The sequence below is a fragment of the Cnephaeus nilssonii genome, assembly GCF_951640355.1.
Source record: "Cnephaeus nilssonii genome assembly, chromosome: 2".
In the NCBI taxonomy this organism is placed as follows: domain Eukaryota; kingdom Metazoa; phylum Chordata; class Mammalia; order Chiroptera; family Vespertilionidae; genus Cnephaeus; species Cnephaeus nilssonii.
Window position 1 is genome coordinate 30,294,155 of NC_137073.1, and position 23,489 is coordinate 30,317,643.

The following is a 23,489-nucleotide window of genomic DNA, read 5'->3' on the forward strand; positions in this document are numbered from 1 at the left end:
TCCTCTGCCCTTTGTATGTGGCAGCGCGGGCTGGGCTTCGGGTCTCTGAGGCCCTTCCAGTGGTGACAGGCCACGGCTAGCCAGGCCTTGAAGAGCTACCCACCGTGAGACTGCTGGGAACCACTGGTCTCTCAGAGAGGCAAACCCTGCATCTTCAGGGCAGGTGGGTCAGCCCCTCTCAGCTGCAGACCAGCAGCATGGAAGCTGAGCTCCGGGGCAGGGGGGGTGGGGGGGGATTCTGTTCTGATTTCCTTAAAGAAAGCTACGGGATCTGAGGATATCACGGAGTTAACACTGGATCCGCTAGAAGTTAGACACTAAAATATTGTCACTTAAGACAGTATTTTATGTAGTAAAAACTCCAATACTGACCCAAGAAGTCTTGGGGGCATTAAAATTTTGCCTCAGTTCATCCCTTGTTTCAAGTTCTTCATCTGTGAAATGAAGAGTAAGCATTCTTTCATCTAGGGTGTTTGTTATGCGGTTTAAATGAGCTAATGCATGGTGCTTAAACACACTGGTTTAACTGCACAGATTACACAACGAGGTGAATGTACTTAATACTACTGAAAAGTACTCTTCAAAAATGCTCAAGATGATAAATATGATAAATTTTATGTATATGTATTGAGCTACAACTAACAAAAATAGTTATTCAGTATATCATAAAGAGGTACACAAACATCAGGTGCTATGATTTAACAGAAAGTTATTTTGTTCTTAATGATTATCATCAGCACATATATTTATTCCCAAATTAGATGCAGATAAAATCCGAGCATTCTGGCTGGGCTCCCACTTACTCCCACAGCTCTGACGGTCTCTGCTGCTCAGATGGTCCTAGGACTCCCAGACCCGACCTACAGCTCTGATCCCTCGCACTGCAAATGTGCGCACTCTTCTGAACTCATCCAGATGAAGGTCCTAAAAAACCCTGCCCTCAACGCACATTTCCTGTATCCCTACTTAGTGTCCAATTGATGACATCATTGATTCTACTGGGTCAGCCTTATTTGAAACCTGAATCATCCATGACTCCTTTCTAAACTCCATATCCCAGTAGTCACAAAATCATGACAATTCCACTTCAGAAATGCCTTCAAAATTTAAGTCCTTTCTTTCCCATCATTGTAGTTGAGATCCCTATACCTCTCACCTAAGCCTGTGATGACAACTTTCTCTTTGGTCACCTGGCCAGTTTCCCTTCCTCCATCCCATCCTTCCATCACTGCCAGAATTCTCTTCCAGAAAGTCAAATCTGGTGTGTCATTCACCTACATAAAGTACTCAGGTACCGCCATCTGGATCAAGTCCAAACTCTATTCTTGCCATATAAGGTCTGAGTACATGTAGCTGCTATACCAACCTATACTTGCATTCACAAATCCCCCTCCCCCAGCACAAACCTTGCTCCATAGAAACAGAAGTACTCACTCTTCTCTCCATATGCTACGGCTTTCACAATTCTTTGCCTTTTGCAGATAATATCCCCTTTGCCTATCACCTGCACCATCCTTGCCTCCCAGCAACCATCTGTACCCATTTCAGCAAGATTTAACTCAAATGCCTATTCTCCTAGACAACATGGTTCATTTTCTGCTTTCAGACATCATGCCATCCTCAGCATACACTATGGAGGGTGGGGGTAGTTCTTCATTCATCAAGGTACCTCAGCTTTCCCTTCAATTAGACTGTATCTCTCTGAAGGCTTGTTATGTCTTTGTCATCTTCCTATCCTTAGTTCCCAGGACAGTGCTTGGCTCAGCAGACAGCAAGGGCTAGTTTGTTGCATGAACTATGAATGAGAGAAGCCATGACTGAGCCTATTACCTTCCACAGGAAAATCATTTCCAGAAAAGCTGCCTGCTACAGTTTAAGAAGTACTGCATTAGACGCAAATTAGGTTCTCTGGAATGACTACAATTCCCTTGGACAAGTAATTTACATTTGTACCCTAGATAAGTAATTTGCTAATTGGCATCCTGGTGACTTCAAAGACCTCTGTATCTCTCAAGGTACCTATCTTACACTTGGGGACTAACTCATCATCCTCTATAATAAAAGTATGAAGGAATTTTGGGATATTCTGAAATTTTGCACATATGAGCCCACACTCATTAAAATCCTGTGTCCCTCTATAACTTTTAATAGCTTAACTGAAGCAAGAGAGAACCGATTTGTGAATGGCACATAAGATGATTCTATGACTATTTTGGCAAATATATATATATATATATATATACATATATATATATATATATATCCTCTCTAATAAAATGGTAATATGCAAATTAACCATCACTCCGCTACATAAGCCACGCCCACAGCCAAGTCACGCCTACCAGCCAATCAGGGCGAGTATGCAAATTAACCCCAATCCAAGATGGCTACAGCCACAGAGAGCAAGGTTTCCCAGGTAACAGAGCAAGCCAAGCTTTCCATAGCCGTTGCAGGCCTAAGCCTCCACTCAAGCTACAAAGTTTCAATTATAGAAGGTAAACAAATTCAAACAAATGGCGGCAGAATGGAGCTTGAGAGAGCAGGCCAGGGTTGCCGGCGGCAACAGGGGAAGCAAAGCTTTCCGCACACCCTGGCCGGGCCCACCCGCTTAAGGCAACAAAGTTTCAATTGTAGAAGGTGAATTAACTGCCACAGAAATGGCTGCCACCCCGGAAGGAGCAGCAGGCTTGGCTCCGCTCCAGGCTACAAAGTTTCAATTGTAGAAGGAAAATAAATTCCAGATGCCAGGGCCTCCCCTTGGATTGCCAGGGGGTGTGGCCGGCCTGCAAACCACCACAGGCCCCTCGCTCAGGCCGCCCCATGCCCCAAGGGAACCCCCCCCCCCCTTATCTGTGACACCCTTCAGGGCAAACCAGCTGGCCCCCACCTGTGCACCAGGCCTCTATCCTATCTAATACAAGAGTAATATACAGATTGATCATCACTGCAACACACACTATAGCTGCCCCCATGTGGTCAAAGATCCTGCCCCCATGTGGACACAAGATGGCCACTACAAGATGGCCAGCAGGAGAGGGCAGTTGGGAGGCACCCGGCCTGCAAGGGAGGGCAGTTGTGAGGGACCAGGCTTGCAAGGGAGGGCAGTTGGAGGTGATCAACCCTGCAGGAGAGGGCAGTTAGGGGTGACCAGGCTGGCAGAGGAGGGAAGTTGGGGTCAAACAGGCTGGCAGGGGAGCAGTTAAGCATCAACCAGGCTGGCAGGGGAGTGGTTAGGGGGTGATCAGGCTGGCAGGCAGAAGCGGTTAGGGGCAATCAGGAAGGCAGGCAGGCAAGCAGGTGGGAGCCAGCAGTCCTGGATTGTGAGAGGGATGTCCGACTGCCCGTTTAGGCCCGATCCCAGCAGGATCGGGCCTAAACGGGCAGTCGGACATCCCTTGAGGGGTCCCAGATTGGAGAGGGTGCAGGCTGGGCTGAGGGACAACCCCCCGCCATGCACGAATTTCGTGCACCGGGCTTCTAGTATATATATATGAGCCCAGCGACCGGAATGGTAGAACGACCAGAACGACTAGAATGACCAGTGGCTATGATGCGCACTGCAGCAGCCAATGAGCCTGATCTGGGCCCTGATCACCCCTTAAAACCACCCCCCCCCCCCCCCCGCTCCGCCGGTTGGCCTGGCCCAGATTGGCCCCCAACACCCTGATCAGGGGTGGGGCCAGCCAGTGAACCGACTGTGGCCCCTCCCCGCTGCCAGCCCAGCCCGATAGGCCCCCATCAGGGCAAGCCAGCTGGACCCCACCTGTGCACGAATTCGTGCACAGGGTCTCTAGTTGTAAAATAATTGTAAACATGTGTTCATATGTGAAACCCTGTGACTACTATGAAGTGCAAACTTTGGATGATAAAGGCAGCTTGGATGGATGGCAGGAGTCCTTTTGAATGCCTAACCCACATGTCAGGAAGGTTAGGATTTGCTTTATAGGCACATTGTTGTCTGCCCAGGCCCTACCTTTCTGTGCCCTGTACCCACTCCACACCATACAGAGTTACTTCTAGAGCACAATTTTTGGACAACGTGGCTTGGTCTTCTACCTACAGTTGACTGACCTGGGCATAAACATCTGACTTCAGATATGCTGAGCCACAGGCATTTCTGGAAAACCTACCCCCAGGAACCTAATCTACCCTGAGCCAACCAGAATCCTTTCCCTGGATTTTAGTTACTGCAGGGAAAAAGAAGAGATGGTCTTTCTTCGACTTCTACTGGCTGACTCTTAAAGGTGTGATGCTCAGGAAAGTGGGATGATTTCCACCAACCATCAAGAATAAAGCAGAGAGGCAGAAAATAGTAGAGACAAGATGAGGAGAACACTTCCTTCTCTGCCCATGCATCTGAAGTCCAGTCCCTATTTCCGCCTCTCTGATGGTTTGGTTATTTCAACACTTAGTTGTATTTCAAAAGCCTATACACCTCCTTATTTATTAGTTTGAGTTTAATTTCTGTTATTTGAAACAAAAAAGAAAACAAAACCATGCTAACATAAACTTAAAGAGTTTTAAAATGACCCAGCGACTTCACGAAGGCTCTTGTAGGAGTTCTCAGTATTTCGGAATGGGAAGATCATGAATTTTATCTAGCTACCAAAAGTGTTGGATCCTTTTATGAAATGAGTAATTGCTCTGTAATTGATTTGGTGGGTAAACTGAATTAAAAAAAAAATGTCCGCTCTTCTTAAAGTGGGCTTACTCTTACATCCTAGAAGTTCAGGAGGGGGTGAGAGTACAAGTGTGACTCTAGTTAAACAAAGTAAATGGTCCACATATGTTGTCATGTGGACTCTGGGGACCACATTATTTAAAATTACTGCTGCATTCTAAACAGACCATCTGAGAAGGATGATTACTTCTCAATGACTAGATCAATATTTTGTCTTCTTCTTTACTACTTGAGTGATTGGATCTAAGGCCAAAGGAGAAAATCAGGTCAGTCCCCTGGACCTCTCTGCAACCTAGCAGGGGAGATCGATGTGTGTGCTTGGGAAGCCACGGAGGGGAGTGGGGCCAGGGAGCACAGTCATTAGTGCACTAACTTAATTTAAGTTTCTCGATGAGAAAAGCCATGCCTATCTATGGCTCTTTGGTCGCAGCATTTTAAAAATTGCCTGCGGGTACAAGGTATAACTCATTTTATGCGTAGTTTATTGAATAAGTTCATGAATTGATGATCCTATCACATACACCGCCAAAGTGAAGAGCAGCTTTCCATTCTGTCCAGGAGGGGCCACATCTCAAGCTCAGAAGAGAGAGAGGTGATGATGCTAGAGAGGTGGAAAGAGATGATGGGGCTAGAGAAGTAGAGAGAGGTCTTTTTGTAGGAGAATAAAAGGCAGTGTTCACACTGTAGGCAGGTGTGGATGTTCCAAGTATCCAGCATCAGACTCCACTAATATGGAATTTGTGACAATTTTACTGACAGAGTGGGCCCTGACCTGCATCCTACTCATTACTGAGAGACAACCTTACACTGTCCCTTTAAGAAGCCTGATTCAGCATAAGTTTATTACAGCTTTCTAATAAGAGTAAGATAAAGGATGTAAGTTATATAAAAGAATGAGGCAGTTTTCCAGAGCGACTGCTTACCTTTAACCTAAACAAAATGCCTTTAATGCACCTTAGAAGCACCATTTATATGCAAGTAATGTGCTAACTGCAAATGGGACTTATTACCTAATTAAAGCTCATCACAGAGCATCTTTTTAGAGCAATGTTTTGTTGGATGTTACAATTACAAGTGAAAGTGATAAAATACTCTTTGAGCATTTCCTTTTATTCCAACATATTACTATTCTCCCTGGACTTCTCTTGTCAGTCCTCAGGCTTATGGAAATGTGGCACTGAGGGGGAGCTCAGCTCTGAGGCTCAGAGTGCTGCTTCAGACGCCAGACAACTTGGGTTTGAGCCTGGTTCTGCCACTAACTGGTGCAAGACTGGCATGTTAGAGATGCTCTCCGTGACTCAGTTTCCTCCTCTGCAACCTGGGGATAATATTAGCACCCATTAGGTTGTAGTGGGGATTAAACAACTCAGTTTATATAAAGCATATATATGCATTGTTTAAATAATAGTTATTGCCTTTGGAAATAAAACACTACAGGGTTTGAAGTCAGTGAGGTCTAAATAAAAGGTAAGAACCCCATTTCTGCCACCATTAACATGTTAGGTAAAATTCTTAACCTCTTTGAACTTCAGTATCCTAGTTAGTAAAATGGAGTAACCATGCCTACACTTCACTGGGTTGGTGCATAGTCTAGATGCAATGTGCAAAAGGTCCTGGCAACCATTTCCAACTGTGCTCCTGAGAACACCAGGTTCTGTCAAGCTGCATGGGTGCACATGGATTCTGTCATTAGGAGGACCCACGCTTCCTTCCTTTTGTCTGACCACAGGCCAACAACACAATCAAAATCAGCCCACGGCTTCACAGAGACTTGCACACACCCTGGCTCTCCTTGGAGAAGGAGCTACTGCCCAATATACCCCAAGGGGTGCATCAAAGAGAGAGAGGGCAGACTGCGGTGGGCACTGTGGTCAGCCCCTAGTTACAAGGCAGCCAGTGACACACACACATGCAGGCTGGCACCCCATAAATTCTTTCCCCGGCTTCTTTCTCAAGGCAAGAAGAGAGCCACCCCCGCCGCTACGCGCCCTCGCCCCCCTCCACAGCACCTCCATGCACGAAGTCAGGGCCCTCGGGCTCCCCATCAGACCGCCTGCCTGAAGCACACACTGGAGCCGGGGAACTTGCCTGAGAAGCCAGTAAAATTTTAATGCACTCTGTAGTGCGGTCATGTCATACTCGGTTATGGCAAATAATCCCAGATGCCTGCAGAGGTAAAATGGAGCTGTAATGTGCTTGCCTCCTAACCCAAGCTGACAGCAATGATGTACGACTACCATTAGCGGAAAATATCACTTCAACTAACCCATGATCCAGCTCCGCTCAGGGTCACATTATCCATGAGGAACAAATTACACTCCCAAAGTAAATACAAATTTTCTACACAAAATGGGTACAAAAAAAGGGAAGGGGGTGATCCCTTCCCTCCTCCAGCACACTGCTGAGTGACACAGATGATAAAGGACAGGACAAATCATTGGCTGACAGAGCGCTGTGCCGTAATCAGCTCAGCCGGCACGCACTCCAGCTGATAAACACTGTATTCTCCCCTTAGTGGCAAATACGTAATCTTTACCACGGACATGGCTGCTTCGGATATTACTACCCTCTGGGCTGCAGGAATGCCCCATGCAGCACGTGCAATCCGAAAAGGAAATGCCCTGTGGCCTTGGCAGACCCAGAACCCCTCTGCCAGGGTGGGTGTCAGTGTCTGGGGAAGGCCAAGAGGGTTCCTGAGGTGGCGGAGGACAACACAGAGTGACACTGTTTGAGAGTGCGTAAGTTCAGTGGCCATGGTGATATCATGCCTGTTCTCCCATGTGCTGGGAACAGGAAGAAAAGTCTGGGGAGACCTCTTGGATGCAGGAGGCTCTGGACTGGGAGCTTCAAAATGAGCCTCCGTTCAGGCCCAGTTCTCCCCACACTGTCCCGGCGTGGGGGCGCCGGGAGGAGAGGAGTTAGGTCTGTGACAAGTCCCTTTTCCTTTCTGAGATTTAGACAATCAACAAAGCAACTTCCAGGTGTAACAGGAATATTTGTATGGCACCTACTAAGGGTCAGGTACATACTAGGTGCGAGGCACATGCTGGGAGCCTAGGGCTTAATAAGATTTAAATGTTTATACATATATAGACACTAAAAGAAGACTGGGCTCCTTGACCAAATATGGCTCATGCTTAGTCTTCTGGTTGGTATGGTCTCTGTCTCTACGTACTCATGGTGGTGCACAGGCAATTTTGCTGCTTGTTTGTAAGAGTTGAGACATACCTTGTAGCCCTTCCCTTTTCACCTTGGACAATTGCTTCCCAGGTTTATTTAAAAAATGGCCCATTTTAGAAGAGCTTGTACATCTAAGTTATCAGTGGAACCAAATTGTATTTATTCAGTTTCCTGAGCAACTGCCATGCTTGAAATTTTAGGACCTAGTGGGGTTAAGGGTGGATTGATAAGATATAATCCAGGCTTCTTGTAGCCCAAAGACAATGAGGCACAGAGAGGAAGGTAGCAGGGTTCTCAAATGGCACTTCTGGGTATATCCCAGCTCACCCTGATGTATAGGGAAGCGGCATGTTATGGGGAAAAGAGCCCAGTTCTTGGCATCCTAAGAGACAGTTTATACCTCAGCACCATCATTTACTAGTTCTTAGGTTTAGTTTTCTTCATTTGTAAAATGATGAGAAGATACAGTCCTTGAAAGGACCTGTCGTTGAGTTTGGTACATTACAGATGGTCAGCAATGCTATATATAAGGATACATATAGAACCCATAATAAGTATTTAAACACATCATATAAAATGACATTTGTAAAGTATTTCAAATAATACAATCTTCTCTTCAATGCAAAAGGGTGAGTCTTCTTATTATTTAATTATTACTATTGACCTTACTCTTAATTTGTTTTTGCTGTCCCTGAGAATTGAGTAGCATCTACATGTCTTAGTCCAAGAAAGTAGGAAGATGAAAATACACTAAAAGCCCTTCCCCCCTCAAAAAAAATAAAGTCCAAACTGAGCCCCTTGGGAAACAACTACCATCCCAGGGATTCCTGGTCAGTCCTTATTTCAAACGCTCCATTCCACTGTCTCCATAAACATGGAAGTACTGGGAAGACCATGATCCAAGCTTGGGTTTGGAACATCAGGAGAAAGCTGCTGCTGGTCCCTCTCTAAGTGGCGGGAGATGTCATGCAGGTCTACAGCCAGTGCTTCTCAATGTGACTCTCAGAGCTCCATGATGCAGAGAAAGAGGGCAATTGGGCCTTCCAGCTGAAACTTTCACACACACACTGCATGACTACAAAGAAATTTGTACATCTTTATTGAGGACAGAACACTCACCAACTGGAATTAACAAGACCCACTCTTCTAACAATCAAAGAGCCAGCCCAGGTTATATGCTATGAGAAGCCACTAGCATAATTTATGTTGTTAAACGTAAAACCAGTACAAAAGCCTCTGCTAGGACCTTCCAACTATTCAGATGACTCAGGATTCATATTCAATTCATGAGGATGAAAAGCATCACTTTCACTTGACTCCTCCTTGGCTCTGCAACGTCCCTTCATGGTAAGTCATCAACCCAAGCTGATGGTCATTCTAGGAGAAAGCAGCTGACCTATTCTCTGGGGATGTGGAATCAGGTACTCAACCCTGCACTTTTCCAGAATTCCTTTTATAGGTTCAAATAATACTTATTATCAGTCAAGTGAGTTCCTAAAGCACATTATGTAAGCTAGCTCTTCATGTGTCCCCATGCACTCCCAAATAGAGTAATTAAAAAACAGAGATTAAGCTAATTGCTCTGCTGCCTACTGACAGGTGCATGGTGACAGACATAACACAGTTAAGCAGCTACAATGCCCATGTTGGTTCATCAGTAGATACTTGGGGGGGGGGGGGGAAATGGATATGAATGTTTCCTTCAGTTACTTGGAAGAGTCAACAGCGATGTGCTCTGACCTACCCACTATGAGCCTTCCCTCTTAGGAATTGGAGAATGGAGACAATCCTTATATAACTTCCTTGTACCTTGGCAAAGAGGAAATCATTCACATATTAATTTCCCTCTTGTTCTGTCATGTTGTTGGGCCTCTGTAAATTGCTACATAGAAAATCAGGATATTCAGTGTTGGATCATTAAATCCAGGCTCATTTTATAGATGACAAAACTAATACTCAGCAACATTAGGTAACCTGCCCCAGGCCACACAGCTGGCTGGTGAGAAATAAGAAACAGGTCTTCAGAGTATCCTTCTCCATTACCCTCTCACAATGAACAACAGAACATCTAGACTTGCTCTTTCTCCTCTCTATTCATTCTACAGAATAAGAGTGTAACTGAAGACATCTGACAAATTTCCAAGAACTCTTGAGTATTCTTTTTATTAATTTACATTTAATAAAAAATCTGTACATTTGTAACCTCTAGCTTTTTCAGTTGCATGGCATGGTCTTAATGGGCAGATATTCAACATACACATCAATGTGAGTGAAGCAATTTTTGGTTTGGCATAAAAATGCTGTGATATGAAAAAAATAAGAACTTAATGAAAGTCAGAATTAAAAGTAATCTGCAATAGAAATTTAATGCAAAGATTGTATTAGAATTTTTGGATGGATATGATGGAATTAAGGCAGTTGGAAATATGATGATGTTGGAAGAACAATTTTGACCCAGACATAATCTTAGAGGAGTAAAAAGAGGTTAAGTGGATGGGCATTATGGAAATCAGGCATCCAAAATGGAAAGCACTTGAAATTCTGCCAGAAGTTGTAGAAATTTCCAAATAAGCTAGCGAATTTACAGATGGCTTAAAGTATCTTATGAGAAAATAAAATTGTAAAATAAATATAGAAGGCAGAAGATGAGAGCACATTTTTGTTGGAATTCAGAAAATAAACACTGGGGTTGACATGAACTTGTTTTCTCAACTTGTTTCATGTATCCCCTCCATTTGGAGATGAGTATCCAGGAACTGAAATGCAAATTTAGCAAAACAGTGAACTTTACTGAACACCCAATTTGTGCCCGGCATTATACCAGAGCTAGGGATCTGAAGACAAGAACATGGGCCCCTGCTCGCTGTCTGGGGAATGGTTGTTGGCTCTGCTGCTGCTGTGAAACTGGAAGGGAGAAGGAAATTCCTCTCTCTAGCTGCAAAATAGCACAGCATCTCTGAGTTGTCTCCTGATCAGAACACCTCCTATTTCAAACCAGGGATGGGAAAGCAACAATGAGGGCCTTCTGAGTCTCAAGAATGTTGCTGAGGGTGCACAATCTTGACCAATTGTGAAACGTGGCCAATCAAGGGGTGGGACTCTTCCACTATAAGCACAGCCACATGCCCAGTCTTCAGTTTGATATCTCAGCAGTTTCTGCGTCCTTCAAGAGCCAAGTGAGGCATGTGGTTTGTGTTGAGCTAGGAACAAAAGCCTGTGCTGGTCTCCTCGCTTGCTTTTCTTAGAAACGGCACCCTTCCCACACAAGTAAAAACAAAATGATCAAACCTACAAATTTAGCATGGATTAAAAAATTATAATGCAACCAAAAAGTGTGTGCAAGTCGGGGAGAGGAAGCTGATGTGGAAAAGAAGTGGTACTGCCTTTGCCATTAGTCCGAGTCCCAGGAGACTTCCAGGTACTGGTGCGCAAACCACAGGAGCAAGGCAACCTTCTCCAGTGGTCACTCGAATGGGTAAAAGCCCAGACAGAGGAACTGCCATCGGAACTCATGCTAAAAGCTTCATTAGGTAAATGAGAGGAGTTCCTATCTGTGACGAGATTGTATATGTGTGTTTTGCATGTGTGTATATGTCATGCATCTATAAACATAAGCATGTGGGTGCATGTACACAAATACCTCCATAGTTTTCTAGTCTTTCCTCTGAACTCTCAAATTGTTAAGAGCATAGCCAATGGAAAAGTATGTTTCTCTTTGACAGTTGTTATAAGGTAGTGGTTCTCAAAACCCATTGTGTGTCAGACTTCCCTAGGAAGCATTTAAAAAAATACAGATGCTGTGCCCCCGTCCCAGATGTACTGAGTCCGAATGTCTCCCCTGTGATGGACATCTGGGAACCAACGGTGTTTGGTATGTGGGACAAGAGCTGTACAATCCAGGGTAGCATGCCTGCTTGTGGCTCCAGGGCTTTGCCCAAAAGAAAGCCTGATGTTTAAGATAAGGAGTTCAAAATACAGTTTGGGGACCCTTCTGAAGCTCACTGCCCTTCCATTCAGCTTGTAGCAGGAAGCAGCGCCCCTGGGGATGAAGGCTGAGCCCCAGGTTCCAGTGGAAACCAATCCTCCCTGACGTCCTCTGGCAGGGTTCCTGGCAGAGCTTGAGCTTTCTAAAGAGGAGGATAGGCTTCCTCCTGCCCTGAGGGGGCTCTCCCCTTTCACCCAAGTAAAACGAATGGAACTAACATTTATGGAGCACACACTATGGCCCAGGCCTTGAGCCAAGTGCCTTCATCGAACTGTCACAGGACTACAGGAGGAGCTGTTGTTATCTCCATTTGGCAGATGAGAGAACTGAGGCTTGTCCACAGCTACAAAGTGGTAAGGGACAGCCCGAAAGAAGCCTAGGCCACCGGACTCGGATGCCCAAGTGTTGGACCACTGAACACGAGGCCTTCCAGCCAACTCTGCCACGTGGCCCACACAATAAAAGGGGGGTGAGTATATCAAGTGAGAATGACTGTCAGTCTTCACATTACTTTCATAACCCAATAGGAGGGTGTTCTTTGGCAGAATAGCTGCCGTGGCAGAGAAAGAGGAAGCAAGAGGAAATATAGGCCAAATATGTGGAAATGTGTACGTATGTTGCCTCTTTGTTCTCATGAAACCAATTCATTTCCAGTGGGGGGATTGGAATAATTGCTTCATGTGGGTGATTAAGGCGCCAAGTGCGGCCTCTGTCACTAACCACAGTGAAGACAACCCCACGCCTGAGGTGCAGCGCTCCAGCCTTACCTAACCCCGCCCATTCCCACCTCACCGGAGCCCTCCCGGCTCTCCGATGTTGTGGGAGGGGAGGCTAGGAGAGATGTGCTGCTTGTGGCTCATCAAAGGCTTTCCACCCACAAGTACATCGTCTGCATTGATGGAAAGCTCTGCTTTCCAGCCCCTTTCCCAGTCACTTCCACATTAATTAGTAAGGGTATCATTTTATAAATTACAGCTTCGTATCAGAGGAAAGCAGAGTTTATCTTAATTCAGTCAGCTGTGTGAAACGCGGTGCCCTAATTTTAGACCGCCAGCTCTGCGGATCCCCGCGGAGTAAGAGAATGACAGGTCTTCCAGAGAGAGTCCCAGTGGGTGCCCTACAAGTCTCACTTCTGCCTCCAACAGCATCCCTGGTGGGGCTACTGATGGGATCCCAGGACACTGAGTGGCATCCTTTCCATCATTAGCAATTCAGATTTGAATCCGAATCCTCCAAGGGGCACATGAAAGCAGCCCGGTTAGCTGTGGGGCTCAGGCAGGAGGCTCTGGCACAGAGGAGGCTGACAGGGCCCGGCTCGGGCACAGAGCACAAGTCTGGGGGGATGGCATTAAAGCCAGTGAAAACCACCGGACAATCCCAGTCCAAAAGGGGAGCCTGATAGTCTTAACTAACAGGGCGAGCAGGCATGGCTGCAATTAGAGTCCCAATTGCTCCTGTCAGGAGCCCTGGGAGGAATGGCCGGGGGAGGGGAGCAGGGAGAGGTGATGTGAGAGTGGCTGTGGAGCAGCTCCCAGGTAAGAAGAGGACCTGCAGGGCCACCACAGTCCACAGGAAAGACGACAGGGGCGGGGTGGGGGGCAACAGAGGCAGAAGTGCGCACAGGAGGGAGGATCAGTCCGAACGCCCGCCCCTCCCCCGCCATCTCCCCACTCTCAAGGGCGTGCCTATATCCATCTCCTTATTGTCCTGCATTGCTCTGAAATCGTCCTGAACTGAGTGGTGGGCACCAGCCACTTCCCACCGCCCAGTCTGGTGTCAGAGACTGAAGCCCGAACAGCAATGACTTGGGAACCCGGCCCCGGAAGGACTGGTGTTGGCAGTAGGTGGAAACACCCGGGTCCCTCTGAAAGCCCGGGGCAGCTTTGGTAATTCCCCAAATGACCCGTCAGCTGATCATCTTGAGGAGTGGTGCTGAAACCTGGAGGACTCTGAGGTCGGCCTGGAAGGGCCCAGGGGTGGGGATTTTACAGCTTCCCCGTGATCGGTGTGCCGCCCAGGTTGAGACTGCCTATCAAGACATGCACACGGAATGCACAACTGGACATCCTCACCACCTCTCCCACTGCAGGTAGGTGACGCTTCCGGAATTCACAGCGCCTTCCAAGGAAGAATGTCTGCTGGGCTGTGAGACCCCGAGCAGGCTCATCCCCTTGGAGAAGTGCCACCACCTTGCACAGAGAGGCCAACCATCGCTGTGGAAGAGCCGCTGGAATGGCAGCAGGTACCTGTCCTGCCTGCTGCCTGTGGTGACACCTGCCACGTGGGATGTGGCCCGACGGCTCCAAGGGCTGGTGGGCACGCCCTGAACACTGACCCTCCAAGCTGCCCACGCGCCTCTGGCACCCACTACTCACTGGCGCCCGAGACACCGGGAGACTGGCTTCTAAGCAGCTCGTACTCCGGGGGCTGGAGTAAGGAAGCTCCTACTTGTCAGTTAAACAAAAGAATAGTCCACAGCCCCCTTTGCAGTGTGTACTTTCGCTGTCATCCAACAGCCCATTACCATGTCACAGCACAGCACACCCTTCCATAGGTCACTTTGTTTAAAATGACATGGATAATGCACATGTCAGCAAGCTGACAGTCCTGGCCGTCCTTCAGAGATAAAAACCTCAGGGCGAGAGCCTGTTCTTATCTGGGGACACGCATTGGTCTATCATCCAAGTCAGGCAGAACATGATTTCTCCAGAGAGCACTTTTTTCATTTCCTGATTTTAAGGAAATCAAATAAGCACCATTTGTCTTCATCTGAATATGCTTGACCTGCTCAAATGATGATGTCTCGCATTTTATAACAGGCTACATATGCTGAATTCAAATTAACAACAGCACAGAACAAGAGCCTCCACATCTCTCTCGGAGGCTGGCAGCAGAGAAGGAGGGCGAGTCTGGGCTGATGGAAAGATCCCACTAAACGCTAACTGCAGATGCTGAATAAAATCAGCAAGCAGGTAGGAGGAGATGGAAAATGGGGCTCAGGGACGCTGGCTCCGCAGGACAGATCCAGAAACTGGGGAAGGGAGACCAGCAGTTCCTTTTGGTGCCAAGTAATAGAGAAATCATAATATTCAGGTAACTTTTGGAAATACACTGGGAAGAAATTGGGTCGGGGGATTTGAACATTTAGGAAGAAAGACCAAACAGACAAAACATCCCTTTGCTTCAGGCAGCAGGAAGTTCACATTACCAGGCTGTGATCCAGTGTTCTGAGAGCTCAACCCAGAGCCCCCCTTCCTCACCCACGTTGAACCGGATGCAAAGGCTGGTGGCCATCAGCCTCGAAACAGAATGCACCTGCTGGAAGACTGCCCTCCCACCTGGCCATCCGCCTGATGAGAGAGAGCAGTTCCCCTCTGACCGCCCTGCCCACCCCTCGCCCCAGGATGACATTCCTAGAAACATTACCATTAACATCTCCATTGAGAAGCCAATATGTACAGAAAAGCAGGAAGAAGCATACGGGCCAGTAAGATAAATGAAAACATGACATTAGAAATACATACTAGCACATTTAATGTTCCAACCAAGGATTAAAGAAGAAAAATCAGAATGCTATTAAAATAAATCATTTTCTCTTTTGAAATCTTTTATAATGTGAAAACTTAGTGTCACATATGTGCACTATTAAAGAGCTTATTTTAAAAAAGTGGACCTCATAAATTAGATGTTATTTCTTATTATAGAAAACATCACTTTGTGAATAAAACCTGACTTTACAGAAGAGAAAGGCGCTGCCCCCATGAAGCTGTTACCGCCCCCCCCCCCCCCAGCAGCGTGTGTGGGAGAACCGCAGTGCTCAGTGTCTGTGTGCTGTGCCCACAATTGCGGGTGGGGGCGTCTTACCTTCTCTTCCTGGTCACTGTCGCTGTCACACTGAAAAAGGAAACAAGAGAATGAGGGTTAGTGCAAAAATGGAGTAGATTTTCGTCTTTGATACAGAAAACAAAAGCAAGACCAGTAAAGGAAAAGGGATCGTGGTCTGAGCTGGGTGGAGATTCTTTGGCCGGAGTGCTACAGGTAAGAAGCAGGATGCCGAGCAGCTGCCCGCTGTGTCCTCTGCGCCTGTGCTCTGTGGCTCCTCCTGTGGGCAGTCTGGTGTATGCTCATCACCCCAGGGAGCCCCCTTATTGCATGGCAGAGGGGATGCCCAGTGGGAGCCAAGCCGCCACAGGGTTAGGTGAATCAAGATCATTTGATGAGATTGAGAGCAAAAATCAATTCTTTAATGGAGACCTTCTACCTTCTATTGTCAATGGCTGTCTCACTCCTGGTACCTTTCTAGAAGAAAAGAGGTAAGACGCTGGGCACTGCAATCTCTCATTTAGATTGGGAAGGAAATAGAGCATAATGGGTGAGGCTCACCACTGGGAGGCTGCCTTTTCCAGAGAACAGAGGGAATGTTCTCTATAAAATACATGCCAAGGATAGAGGTCAGGGTACCAAATCAACAATATGGGCAAAAAAACAAGTTTTAGGACAGTAGACTCACTTGCACCATGTCTAACAGATCCCACGTACCAACTGCTGAGCTGGGTTTGGGATAACCAGGAATGATAATTAACTCAAAGGGAAAAAAGAATACAAAATTTTTTAAAAATCAAGAATGTTCTGTTATCCAACATCTTATTTTTTTTTAAAAGGGACATGTTTTGTTAAAGTAAATGCACAGCAGATAAAGAGTTCATTCACTCAAATGCCTTTGAGAAGCAAGGCAGAGATTTAAAGAAGACCCAGGACTGTCCCTAAGGTAGCTGTCCAGTCACGCACCATGGAGTGACCAGGATATGTCCTGAGAAATGTGCTGTTTAGCGATTTAATTGTTGTATGAACATCATAGACTGCGCTTACAGAAACCTGGATGGTAGAGCCTACTACACACCGAGGCTACATGGTCTAGCCTACTGCTCCTGGGCTACCGGCCATACAGCGTGCTTCTGGACAAAACAACACGAGGTTAAGTCAAGCACAGGACAGAAGGAGGCAATCAAGAGAGGCAGGAAACATGAGATGTATGAGGCTGCGGCTGGGATAAGACGGCATACTGTTTTTCAGCAAACTTTTTTTTTTTTTAATAAGAGAAAGAGTACACTCTAAAATAATAATGTAAAGTATAGGAAGTACATCAACCCATAACACAGTCATGATTATTGTCAAGCATTATGTACTGCACAAAATTAAACCTCTATAGGACTGGCAGTGCAGTAGGCTTGTTTGCATAAGCACTCCACAAAGACACCAGTAACGAGTGGCACTACGATGTTACGACAGCTGCAACGTCACTAGGTGATAAAAATGTTTGAGCCCCACTACAATCTTGGGGGACCACCGTCATATATGGTGGTTGACTGAAACACTGTTGCGGTGCATGACTGCAGAAACAGAGTTAGAACACAGACTCTGAGCAGGGGGTGCATGACCAGAGCTATGTTCTATTAAGATGATGCTTCCCACGGTGGAGGAGAGAGTGCACTGTGGGAGAAGCCGGGTCATAGGGACACCAGTTTGGCAGCCATCGCACTGTCTATACCAGCAGGGTGTGTGGTTTGAGAAAGAGAAGAACAGATGGTAGAGCAATTCTAAAGGTAGAACCAACAGGACTTGATAACACATGGATATGGGAAGCAAGTCAGAGGGATGAGTCGAGGATGCTGCCAAGGATTTTTAGTGTGGCCACCTGGATGTGGGAGTTGATGCCGCTATGAACAGACACAGAAAATAAATTTGCTTATACAGCAGTCACTACTGGCTAGATACCCACAGCCATTCACCATCCCTTCCCTTAGTTTGTACCTTCTCCTGACATTTGGAGAATGAAAAAGCCAGATATTCTCTCTTTTCCAACTTTCCTTGCAGCTGAGGGTGGCCATAAGATACATTTTTGGCTGAGACTTGAGGAAATGTCTGCTGATGGTTCTGGAAGCATTTTCTCTCCTCAAAAGAGGAAGAAAAGCAGAGGACTTGCCTCTTGCCTTTGAACATGACTGCATGAGGATGTGAGGTCTGGACCTGGGGCAGCCATCTTGCAGATATGAGGCAAAAAAACCGAGTACAAAAACAAGATGATCAGGCCAAAGGAAGAAAAACTCTGGCACAATTGAGCCATCTGAACCACCCTCAGAGCAGCCCACCTCTGGACTTGTTTGTTCAGATACCAGATAAGTTATAGTATTTAAACCACAATTGAAAATAACCCTAACCCCATCCAAAGGGACATCTTGGTATTATTAGACACACTGTGGAGACTACTTCCGCTTCCCAGCCTAAGCTGTCTGTACTACGAGCATTTAGGGGCTCACATCACAGCCGTACGGACTGGAGGGCTGTAACGTTTTCTTTTCCACTGGCTCCTCGATGCCATACGCTTACCCGAGTTCTAGTGACAGTGCTTTAACCAAGTACATCTGAATCATTTTCAACCAAGCTTTCAACCTCAACCTCAGAGGGTCCAAGCTTACTCTCTTTTGCCTGATGAGTGGATTTCTCTATTATAAAAAGTCAAACTTTTTATAGCTGAGAAAGAAAATGGTGACGTGACGTGGCGACGTTGAAGGCCTAGAACAGACTGATGGTGTGCTTTTCCCATTGCCTTTAATTAAGCCTTCCTTGAGGTTCCCAAATTCTGGGCACATTCTCAAGGGTGACAAAGCATGATTGGGGCGGGAGGGGGGGGGGCGTGTGGAAGAGGACGAGGATTTGGCCAGGCAGGCTCCTTCTCCCAGCTGTTCACAGCCCGCCTTGTGAGGTAAGCAATGACCGCTGACGGCTGGAGCACAGAGGGAGTGGGGAGGCCGGGAAAGAACCTCCAGTGTCCACACCGCCCCCCATCCTAACAGCAGCGTGTCCCTGGGAATGGTTACTTCTATCAAAGTGTTAAGCTTCCTGCTTTCCAACGGTCCAGTTCTAATTTCAAGGTCCACTTAATTCCGCATCAAGTAATTACTGATATACCCAGAAGCACCTTGTCTCCAGAGCTAAGCATATGGTGGGGAGCTGAGACCTACTGGTATCCATTATGGAAGCAGCACGGATGCCAAGCCGATTAAAAATGCTCAGGCTCCCCACGCAACATGCGGGTGAGTGACAGCTCCTCGACGAGGCCAGCCGCAGAGTCTGCCAAAACAGGCTCGGCTGCGCGGGGCCCACATGGCGCGCTGAGAAAACAGTTCCATTTCTGGTATTAAATTCCCACACTGACCCGAGGACTTTGCCGTGAGCTCAGCAGGAGCGCGCCATCCAATTTACAGCCTCGCTCTCTGGAGCCTCGAGTGCCAGCCCCTGGCAGAGACGAATGATGGTCAACCCCTCCAGCTCATAAATTATGCAAAGGCAATAAATGCACTCAGCAAACAGCGCCTAACGTTTGCCTAGCCTGGCTCCTAACACACTCTGTAAAAAGCCAGAAGCTCCACACATACAAGAGGTCTATTCCACTCATAAAGGGGGTTTGTTGACAACCCCAGACGGAAAGCCAGCCACGGGCCTAAGGAGTCTTTCTGCTCCGCTGGCAGCGGTTTATGGGCCTGCTTTATGAAAAAGGGAGGCTGTTTTATGGAGTCGGTGTGGGGAGAATTCATGGTCTCAAATTCACATTTAATACACTGTGCAGCTTTCATACCCTAAGTTCCATACTTGGTGGATTTTTGGCCAAATGATTCTTGGTCTTGAAAGGTTAAAAGAAGAAGTGTCTGCTCCCCAATCCCTGGACACCCACTCCAATTTATCAGAGTTCACACCGAGCCACCTCCTGATTCAGGTTTATGTTCTGCATGAGGCTGGGAAATGGAAAAGGCATGTCAAATGCAGAAACGGGGCCCCAGCTGATTTGGCCAGTCTAAGCATTTTGACATCGAGGTCCGGCATTGGGTTATTAGCAAACAGGTTGCACACTAACGACCAGCTTGAGGTGACGGAGGACTCTCCATGACTAGATTTCAAAGCCCTGTGTGCAGAGCTGAAAATATTTTCCTGCATTTTAAAAGCAAGCCATGAAAAGGAACAACCCGCCCGTATACTAACCCACCCGGGGAAGGATTCTTGGTCACTCAGTCTTCAGACAAAGATACCACCCAAACCCACCACAGACAAAAGAGGGAAACGCGGTGTGGAGTCCAAACCACGTGCCTCGAGTGCAGAATTAGAAAGGGACCAGTTCCTCACCTGAGTACACGCAGCCATTCCAACACATCACCATCCACTTCATCGTCCCCTTCCTCCCGCCAGCCTCACAAATCAGACCTGAACCTTCCGAGGCACCTCCTTCCGCTCCCAGACATGTCCCCCCTCTCCCAGACATGCCCCCCCTCTCCCAGACATGACCCCCTCAAATTCTTCAACCAATAAACCAAGTAACCCACCCACCTACCTAATAGTTTTTCCTTTAAAGATTAATGCATATTTATTGACTACATTTTAAAAAGTTACCCACCAATCGGCCATCCATTGACACTGTTGACATATTTGTACAATTCTTTCCAGTCTTCTCCATCCTTTCTCTTCTTCACACACACATTTTAAGAAATGAAACCCTAATATTTTTGTAACCTGTTTTGTTTTTGCATAATATGCCAAATACTTTAGTTTCATGAGTAACATTGACCCTGTACCATCACTTATAAAAAAGGCTGCACTGCAATCCACCGTTTGGATTGTAAATTGTCAGAAGTTCCCTAGTGCTGGATATTTTGATTATTTCCATTGAACATCCGGGACTTTCCCCTTGTACACGTTTGCCAATATTGTTTTTTCCTTGTATCTTTTCACGGCCCTTCCCGTTCTGCATATTCTTTAATGCCCGGTCTCCCCAGAGCAGCACCTGCAGTTCCATTGTTTCTAGATGGCTTCCAGGGGAGTCCTTGGAGAGTCCCTAGGTTCCATCTACCATTTCTATGTTGAGACTAAAAATCTCTATGCTCATCATTTTCCAGCTATGTGGCTTTGGTAAAGTCTATACATCTCAGTTTACTTAGCTGTAAATGTGGGTGATAATGCCATTTTCCTCATAAGAAGATGAGAATAAAATGAGATAATATGTGTAAACAACTTAGACAATGCATGGCACAGAGTACGTGGAGACAATAAATGTTAACTATTATCAACATGTTTCTCTGTGCTAATCTCCTCCCACTCAAGCCCTATTAATACCTCAGACTCAAGCATCCCTCTAAATCTAGACCCACCATCCTTTGCTTACCCAACCTGTCCTGCTCCCATGTTGTTCCCACCATCCTTGAGCAGACCTACCTTCCTTTCTCACCCAACATTATCTATTCTACCTTTTAAGTCCTCTCCATCTCCATGGTCATGGACACCACTTTAGTGCAGGCATTTATTTTATCATTACAAGAGGCTAATGATGCTTCCCAGGACCCACGGTCTCTTCTTTTTCTGATCCAAGTCCTTACTGACCACAGTGGATTTCCTAAATTTCAATGTGATCATGACACTTCCAACTTTCCTACCCCAACTTCTAGCCACGCCTTCAGCACAGTGCTCCTCAGCCTTTCTGTGGAGAGGGGCTGTTTGTTTTTGTTTTGTTTTGTTTTGAAGTACATTGTGACCAATCCTATATAATAAAGACGTAATATGCAAATGGTTGTTACGCTGTGAAGCGTAAAGACTGACCGCATGACAACCGGATCATGGATCAGCAGGAGGGTGGGGCAGCGAGCTACAAGCGGGCAGTGGAGAGCTACAGGAGGGGGCAGGGCAGCAAGCTATGAGGGGGGGTGGGAGGAGCTACAGGAGGGCGGGGCAGCAGGCAGAGAGCTACTGGAGGGCGGCAGTGAGTTACTGGCGAGCTACTGGCGCACGGATACGTGTGCAGGGCTACTAGTATTTTTATAATACACAGTAAAAAATAAATTGTTAGAAAAATAAAAAAACACATAAACTATGTTATTTGATTTAAAATATGTAAAATTACTCTATTGATTGCTATAAAAGCTTTCAAATGCTTAGTCTCAACTACCTTACTAACTTCATATCAGACTAGTTACAACCAGCTGATAGATTGGCCTTGGTCTGTGTCCCTACTGTTGAGTAGCAAAATTCCAACATACTCCTTGCTCTAGCCACACCTGGCCACACTTGGTCACACTCAGCCCTAACAATTCCCTCTGCCTGGAACTCTATTCCATCAAATCCTACCTAAAAACCTTTAATGTGCCTTTAAAAACACAGTGACTGTTCCAATACTCTTCTTAGAAGAATTCTTAGAATTCTAATACTTTTTATGATTAATTGCTTCTGTCTCCATTCCTTACAAAACGGTATTTCACTGTTTGCCACACGTCTTCCTCATCGGAGAGTGATCCCACATAGGGAAGGGCAGCGCCTTCCTCATCTTTGTATCTCCAGGCCGTGGGACATAGTAGGCCTCAATCATATTGATACATTTATCCCATTCTTCTTTGAAATTCTTCCAAGTGTGGTTGATCCCACCCAACACAAGCAAACTATGATTTAAAAGACGAGTAATTCCAAAGGAAGAAGGCACAGGAAACACGGACTAACCTGACTGTTTAATACAATGGGGTGTGTATTTGAACACACTGGGCAGTGTTAGAATTGTCCGAAGAGCTTAGAGTTGGGGCCCAGAAGAAAGTATCTTCTATTATGTGATTATGACTTCATTGTATTTCCTCAAAAGCAAACATTTCTCATTTCCATTTAGGAATCGCAATACCTGTGTTTTAAGACTTTGATCCAAATTGAAATAAGTCAAGGTCTGCGACACCTCCCTGCCTCATTCAGAATAAGGGAATGAAATGGAATTCTAGGGACCTTGTGATGGAATGCATTCTTAAGCAGAAAGTGGCAATCATTGAATATATCACATACAATGACATTGAGGAGGGCATTGCTCTCTATTCTGCTCAATGGACCTTGCTGGAGCAGTTATTTCGTATCTCAAATCCATTTATCACTGCCACCAAAGGTGTCAGGGCTGAACACCATTGCTGAATAAAGTTATTTTATTCTCCTTTCTGCCTAAAGGAAATGAGAGGAAAATGAGGGAGAACCCCAACTTGTAAACCACTGTGTCTAACATCAGGTACAATTTAACTTTGCCAGTGACAAAACAAATCGGTTCCCCTTTGGGGGAGGCGGTTTATCTAAGCCTGTAAAGACATCCCTCACCTCAAAGCAATTTCAGAAGAAGCCACCTGCAGAAAACATGACACTTATTTTCTTATTTAAAGAAGTGAGGTGGCGGCACGGTGACCAAAATCATGTCCACTATCATCTCCCCACTTGCCCAGGTCCTTGTACAGGCAGAACGGGCAGCCACTAGCTGATGTCTGTCTCGGTCACCCCCAGAGCCCTCATTTCCATGGTGTACAGTCCTCTCACAGCCTTGGACTTGAAGTGAAATTTAAAGCTCGTGGGCCCTAGAAATAGAAGGTTTAATCCTGAAGATTTGAGGTATTCTTCCTGATTACAAAATGATGCCACTGGTTCCTCCTCCCCTGTAGTGTTACAATAACTATGTCTGATCCAATGAAATCACCCCCCCCCTCCAAAATGAAAGTCTAATAAAAAAGTTTGTATGCCAAACATAGCGTAAAATATAAGCACAAAGTTTCTGACAATTATGAAATGAGCACATTTGAAAATCATACA

The 23,489-nt window shown here is 46.2% G+C and overlaps 1 protein-coding gene across 4 annotated transcripts in view; it reads right to left on the minus strand.

Moving 5' to 3' along the window:
• The window catches only part of AUTS2 (activator of transcription and developmental regulator AUTS2), a 1,102,591-nt gene that overhangs the window by 299,414 nt on the left and 779,688 nt on the right, over window positions 1-23,489 (minus strand). For all 4 annotated transcript variants that reach the window (XM_079796033.1, XM_079796031.1, XM_079796032.1 and 1 more), the window contains exon 5: window positions 15,711-15,740. In XM_079796033.1, coding sequence (XP_079652159.1) covers window positions 15,711-15,740 — 30 coding nt within the window. The remainder of the gene's footprint in view (window positions 1-15,710; window positions 15,741-23,489) is intronic.